Genomic DNA, 6571 nt, shown 5'->3' with positions numbered 1-6571 from the left:
GGTGCGGGCTGAGGGGTGGGAGAGCAACCGGGGTCCCAGCGGCGCCGCCCCGGGGCGAGGCCGGGAGGGGGCGTCGGTGCTGCGGGCCCGGGGAGGTGTCGGCTCCAGGGCGGGAGCGAGCGGGCGGTGAAGGGGCCCGGCCCGGCCCGGCCGGCGGAGCCTCCCCGCTGGGACGTGGCTCTGGTCTCCGCAGGAATCCAAGAAGCACCTGGCCGGGTTGGGTGTGCTGGGGCTGGGCAACCTGATCACCGAGATCACCGCCAGCGAGGAGGAGAGCCCGGAGGCCGATGGAGCCCACCTGGACGAGGAAGGTGAGGTACGGGGGTGCCTGTGGGTAAACCACAGAGGGGCTGCAGGCTCAGAGCTCTGCCTGGAGAGGAAGAAATGCCCCAGGCCATCTGGGGCTCCAAGGAATATCTTGATGTTATCTGGTCACAAGTCCTGTGGCAAAGGCCTCCCCTTCTCCTTCTTGCCAGAGTGAATCCCACATTGGTTGCTTTTGCCTGGTTGCTTTTGTACTTGTTCATTGTTTGTTAGTTTGTTTTGTTATTTCTTTTCTTTTAACTTGTCCCTCCTCCCTGATAAATAAGTTTATGCTGTGTTTTCCCCAGTGTTAAACAAGGCTGTTTAGTGCACAGTGTTATTATGTCTCTTGTTTTTATTTCTGGGCTTGTCAGAGTTTCACTGAGTCAGTGAAAGGTGTTCCTTGTGCTCAAGTTGGTTACTTACCAATCTTGAGGGGAGATTCAGAGTTCTTGAAACTTTTGGTTGGAATGATGGGAAAAAATACTCCAATGGGAGATGTTAATCAGATGGTTTTGTTCCTCCTGGAAAAGGGAGCATAGGAAAGGATTCATATGTGCATAGTGAAGTCTGAAGTTAGTAATATATATTGGGATGAAGTTTTGTGTGACTAGATTTCTTATCTTCCTAGGCTGGGTTAAGAGTACAGAAGATGCTGTTGATTATTCAGATATTAACGAAGTGGCAGAAGATGAGAGCCGTAGGTATAAGCAGGCAATGGGCAGCCTGCAGCCAGTTCGAAGACCAGGTAAATGGGATTAGTGTTACAGCTCTGGCTGTAGAAGGTATTCTGGGGCAGTGGGCCTTGACAGTTTCTTATACAGGTGACACTGTGCCTTTTCACTCCTTGCTTCAAGAACCTAATATAACTTTGTGAAACTGTGTTCACTGGATGAAGCCACTGCTTGGTATCCTCCTTGTTTAAGGAATTGGTTTCTCATTACAGTTAAACTATACTCAGAAGAGAAACCAGGACCCTCCTTTTGCTTTGGGATCCTCTGCAGAGTATACCCAATATCTGCTCATATTTTTTTAACCTGTGTTCTTAGGAAGAAGATTATGCGGAAGCCAGGTACCTCCTGGAGATAGAGACAGAGATAAGGTCCTGATCATTTAAAGGGTCACTTCAATCTCAATATCTCTCTCCTGTTTTACCCTTGAATTCTTTTTCCAAAATGTCTTTCTGCAGAAGGCACTTTGGTTCTTTCTTCGGTCCCAGGGATCTCTGTCTGGCCTAGAACAGATTTTTCAAAAACATGCAGTTTTTCCGTTTCGGTAGCTGCTAGTGTAAATGCTAAATCTTTGCATATTCCTTAAAGCTGCCTTACACTTAACCTTTCTGTTGACATACTGTGATGTGTATGACTTACTGGGATATAAAAGTGATTTGGGCTTTTTAACCACGTTTTTCTTACTTCTTCACCATCTTTATTTGCTCTGCAAAGCATGAATAAGGAGAGGTGATAGCAGAATATATATATATTTTTAAAGTGCTTCAGTCATCTTTCTGTCAGTTTGCCTTTTTCCCTCCTTCCACTCTTTCTTAATTTTCAGTCTTGCAAACTGTTTGTGCAGGAAGCCAAACTTATAAAAGTTTTGCATCTGGTTACAAAAATGAGAATGGTCGTCTTGTTAATGAGAAGACCTGGTCTTCTCATCAGGCTGCGACAACTATGAGATAGTATAAGTGGGCAGGGTGCCTGGTTCCCTGGTATTGTTTGCTTAATATGCAGTTTTGTCTCCTGACTGGTTAGATGAAGATGAGGATGATTACGATGCTGACTGTGAAGATATTGATTCCAAGTTGATGCCACCACCACCACCGCCTCCAGTACCTGTAAAGAAAGAGGATGAAAAGGATGCAGCTGCCACTGGTGAGTGAGGACTTTCTTCTTCTCTCTGTCAGTATGAATGTCTGAAGGAGGCAAACGCTGCTCTGTAGCAGCTCGTTCTGCGGCAAGCACCACACGTCGTCAGAATTCGGTCTGCAGACTGCATCTAAAGGTGGGTCTTTGTCCTGATATGCAATGTTACAGGATTGTCTGAAATGTAGGGTGAAATATTTCCAGTGATTGTTAAAATACTGATATTGACAATGAAACTGCTTTTTTATCTCATCCTCTCAGTTGTGGCTGGGAAATTCACCTGGAACGCTTAGGATAAAATGAAAGGTTAAACCAGAATGGTACTCATAACACCTGCAGAAGCTTAATTTTTGCATAACTTGGTATAAACAGTAGATGTGGCATTATGGGGTTGTACTAGGGGACAGGGAGGAAACCTGTTTGTTTATAAGGTGCTTGTTCTATTGTAGTATCTGAAGATGGAGACGGTATCATTTTGCCCTCCATCATTGCTCCTTCCTCTGCTGCCTCCGACAAGGTGGATTTCAGCAGCAGCTCTGATTCTGAGTCAGAGATGGGACCTCAAGAAGCCAGGCAGGCAGAATCCAAGGAAGGCAAACTCACACTTCCTCTTGCAGGAATCATGCAGCGAGATGCTACCAAACAGTTGCCAAGTGTTACAGAGCTCTTCCCGGAATTTCGACCAGGCAAGGTATTGTAAGAGATATGTGGAAGTGACAGAAACTGTATCATGTAAACCCTCTAAATATGAATCGTGTAGTATTAAGGGTATGTGGTAAGTAATCGCTTAGATATTCTTGCTCACCTTAATACTTTCTTTAGTTTCCCCATGCTGCTGTTTCCAGACTGCTTAACATGTAATGCTTTTCCTGCCATTTGTAGGAGCCTCTTAAAAAGCATCCTATAAATCAGTGTGTGAAATAATTTTGCTGTTCTGTAAGACTACAACACAGGCCTGTTGATTTGTGAAAATTGTTTTTCTGAGGTAGTAAAGAATATTTTTGCCAGATGATTTAAAAGTGTAACGCTAATCTCTCTGCTTTCTGGCTTTTTGGGCAAATACTTGCTTCTCCTTTCATGCTGTCCTGAACTTGCGCTCTTCCTGAATCAATTTGTGCTCTGTATCTTTTACTTAATCCTCTCGTAAAACTGCTCTGAGTATGGATCAGAAATTAGCTCGATAACAAGTTGGTTGAAGGAATGTTTTTTGCAAAAAAGCAAATTCATTACAGTACTTTGCTAAATGCTCCCAAATAGCAAATGTAGTCAAAGTATTTCAATAATTATTTTTAAAGTTTTAAAGCTGTCAAGATGAGAGGAAATGTGGGAGGGGAAAGAGAATAAAGATGAGCTTACAGTTGCCAAACAGATGGTTGTGAGCCACAATAACTTGATTTTATATGTGCCTCCATCACAGCTTTTGTGTAAGGAGCTGAGCAATTTACATAATTAAATGTCATGTTTTAATGATTTAGCTAACCTCTGTCTATTGGAAATCTAGGTGCGGCTCTAGCACAGAAGTTAGGTTTCTGGATGCTCTCTTGGTTTTTGCAAATTTGGTGTTTGTTGTGTTACTGTGTTTAAGTTGCTGTGTTCATTTCTTTGGTGCTCAACATGTAGTGTCAGGGACTGGTTCAGTGTTGAATGAGCCCAGTGGGTGTAGAAATCAGTGCAAGCATTAATGCTGAGCACTTCATAATTGATTAATGAGCAGTAGAGCTGGCAAAGCTTGAAATCTTGTAGATTTGGTTGTGAGGGTTGGTTGATGTCTGAGAACGTGCATGTTAATGTAGCACTGGTTTTCTTGATGAAACCACTTAAAATAGCATGTGGATAAGCTGACTTCGTGTTTCATAAAACTGTTAGCAGCTTAACTATGACTGAGACCTTTGCCCTTGGTGAAAGGTCATTGAAATTGGCCAAAAGGTTCAGAAATTATTTGAGGGAGTTTTGGGAAGAAGGGTAATGTGGATGTGGGCAGATATGGACAGAGGGGTCATATAAACATTCTTTCCTTTGGGGATCAGTGTAACAGATTACCAGGGAACATTAGGATGTCCCTTTACAAATCTTTGGTTCTAATTCCTCCTTCCTAAATCTGTCAGTTAATTCAGGAATAATGCTTTCCCTCTTTGCAAGAGTGCTCTAAAGAAACAATTACCAGTGCTTAAAAACCAGCAATCTCAATCATAGAAGAAAGAGAAGAGAAATTTTGTCACTGTCATTAGTGCAGGTTTTGGAGGTATGCACTATACATATAGGGGAACTGCATTATGATAGAAATAAAAATGAGTGTATTATTTCTGGACTGTGGTATTTGGTTTTATCGGGTTGCTTAAGAAATCTCTGCTTTGTCTCATAAATTTATCAGCTCTTCTTCAGTCTTCATGTGTCTTTCTGAATGTTGTGGATTGTTCAAAATGAAAATAATTATTTCCAGGTGGTGTCTTACCACATACCCAATATATAAAGGCTGTCTGTCTTCCCTATGAATTTATATGTGTCTGAAATCAAGAATAAGTCCTTTTCAAAAGGAAGGACTGGTCAAACGGAACGATCAGAAGTATAACCAAGAGACTGCTGTTTGCATCAGCAGTTGGGATTATAGTACAGGTCAAGCTTCTGAATTTTAGAGTGCTCTCTTTCATTACTGCTTTTCAGGTGAGGGAAAGACAGACAAGCATTCCACAGTGTTTTTTCTTCTTTGACCCTCTTGTTTTTTCCTCTTCTAGGTGCTGCGTTTCCTGCGTCTGTTTGGCCCTGGAAAGAATGTTCCATCGGTTTGGCGCAGTGCCCGAAGGAAACGCAAGAAGAAACATCGGGAGTTGGCACAAGAAGTGCAGATACAGGAGGGTGAAGTTGTAGTTGAGAGTGGAATGGAAGGAAAATCTCCTTGGGAATATGAGTTTGCTGCTCCTCCCCCTCCTGAGCAGTGTCTTTCAGATGATGAGGTGGGATATCTGAGACTTAGAGAGGGTCGCCAGCTAGCACTGGGGGTAGTAGTGGATTGGACAGCGACTTTTAGAGTAAAGAGCTTTTTCTCCAAAGTAAAACTGCAGGACAGGGTTGGCTTGTATTACAGCTGTGCAGAAGCTCTTCTTCAGATACTAGTCAGTGACTTCAGGTGAATGCTTCCTACTGAGAAGGCTTCATCCATGGTACGAGATCGATAGTAGAGCTTTATCCTCTTTGTATCAAGAAGAAATCTCTGTGTTCTTGGAATTCTAATTGCAGAACGTTCTTAAGGCAGCTAGTAAGTATGGAAAAGCACTTCTTAGAAATACTTTTCTCCTCCGAGAATAAGCTGAGAAACTTGGAAGGAAGAAACCTCTTGCTGAGACTTAGACAGACCATCAGTGTAACCATTCCCTCCTTTGCTGTGCTTCAGATTACCATGATGGCACCTGTGGAATCGAAATTTTCCCAGTCAACTGGTGATATAGACAAAGTGACAGATACAAAGCCTAAAGTGGCAGAGTGGCGCTATGGCCCAGCACAGCTCTGGTATGATATGCTGGGGATCCCTGAAGATGGCAGTGGATTTGATTATGGTTTCAAGCTGAAAGAGAAGAAGGAGCAGGAGGTTAAAGGACACACAGATGACGGGGTGAGAGGGGAACGGTGGGGGAAGGTGTGGAGGTGTGTGTGGCATTGGGGATTGCTGCACAGTGAGAGCTTGGTGATGGTCTGGTAAATAATTGTGCACCATGCTAAATGACACTTGTAGTTTTGCTCCGAGTTTAAAAGTATAAAGTCAATGTCAGTGTTCAGGCAACTGTTCTTTCCTCCTAGGATGCAGAGTTGATGGATGAGAAGGATGATCTGCTAGCTGATGAGCACTTCCTTATGGTGACACAGCTCCAGTGGGAGGATGATGTTATCTGGAATGGAGAAGATGTCAAGCACAAAGGGACTAAGACACAGCGGGCAAGTTTGGCAGGCTGGCTGCCATCCAGCATGACTAGAAATGCTACTGCATACAATGCCCAACAAGGTAATCAATGGTCTGATATGCATTGTACTTGCTGTAGTTGAGTTGACTCATCACATGCTTTCATCTCAAAGACAGAATTTAATTCTTCCTGTCAGGGAATGTTTTCTGGCAAAATCACAGCTCTGCTCAGAATTCTGAGACTCTTTCCAAAAACAGAGTAGGTCCCTTCTGTTAAAGAAGATACCGACTCTGGATTTCTTCTCTCCATGTAGAATAGCAGATGCTAGATCCATCTATATTAGTATAAAGTAATGCTACACTTAGGATGGCTGCTGTTTGTGTTTTGTTTTTTAATTGGAAGAATTGTGTATAAGCCTTCTGAAGTTTCTTTTGCAATAACGGTGTTATTCTGTTTTTAATAGACAGAAGTAACAACTCATACAAGGCTCAGACTTCTCTTAGGCACAGA

General features: G+C 43.0%; 1 protein-coding gene across 1 annotated transcript in view; it reads left to right on the top strand.

The window, feature by feature from the left end:
* The first annotated feature begins 193 nt into the window (after nucleotides 1-193).
* Nucleotides 194-6571, top strand: part of TAF1 (TATA-box binding protein associated factor 1) — a 32528-nt gene continuing 26150 nt past the window's right edge. The window contains exons 1-7 of the mRNA XM_026848238.1: nucleotides 194-311; nucleotides 935-1051; nucleotides 2058-2177; nucleotides 2618-2859; nucleotides 4901-5119; nucleotides 5557-5775; nucleotides 5961-6162. Coding sequence (XP_026704039.1) covers nucleotides 1021-1051; nucleotides 2058-2177; nucleotides 2618-2859; nucleotides 4901-5119; nucleotides 5557-5775; nucleotides 5961-6162 — 1033 coding nt within the window. The 5' untranslated portion in view covers nucleotides 194-311; nucleotides 935-1020. The remainder of the gene's footprint in view (nucleotides 312-934; nucleotides 1052-2057; nucleotides 2178-2617; nucleotides 2860-4900; nucleotides 5120-5556; nucleotides 5776-5960; nucleotides 6163-6571) is intronic.

Source organism: Athene cunicularia, assembly GCF_003259725.1.
Source record: "Athene cunicularia isolate RWA chromosome 4 unlocalized genomic scaffold, athCun1 chr4_part3, whole genome shotgun sequence".
Classification (NCBI taxonomy): domain Eukaryota; kingdom Metazoa; phylum Chordata; class Aves; order Strigiformes; family Strigidae; genus Athene; species Athene cunicularia.
Note: the sequence above shows the minus strand (reverse complement) of the source record. Positions and strands in the feature narration are given on the sequence as shown.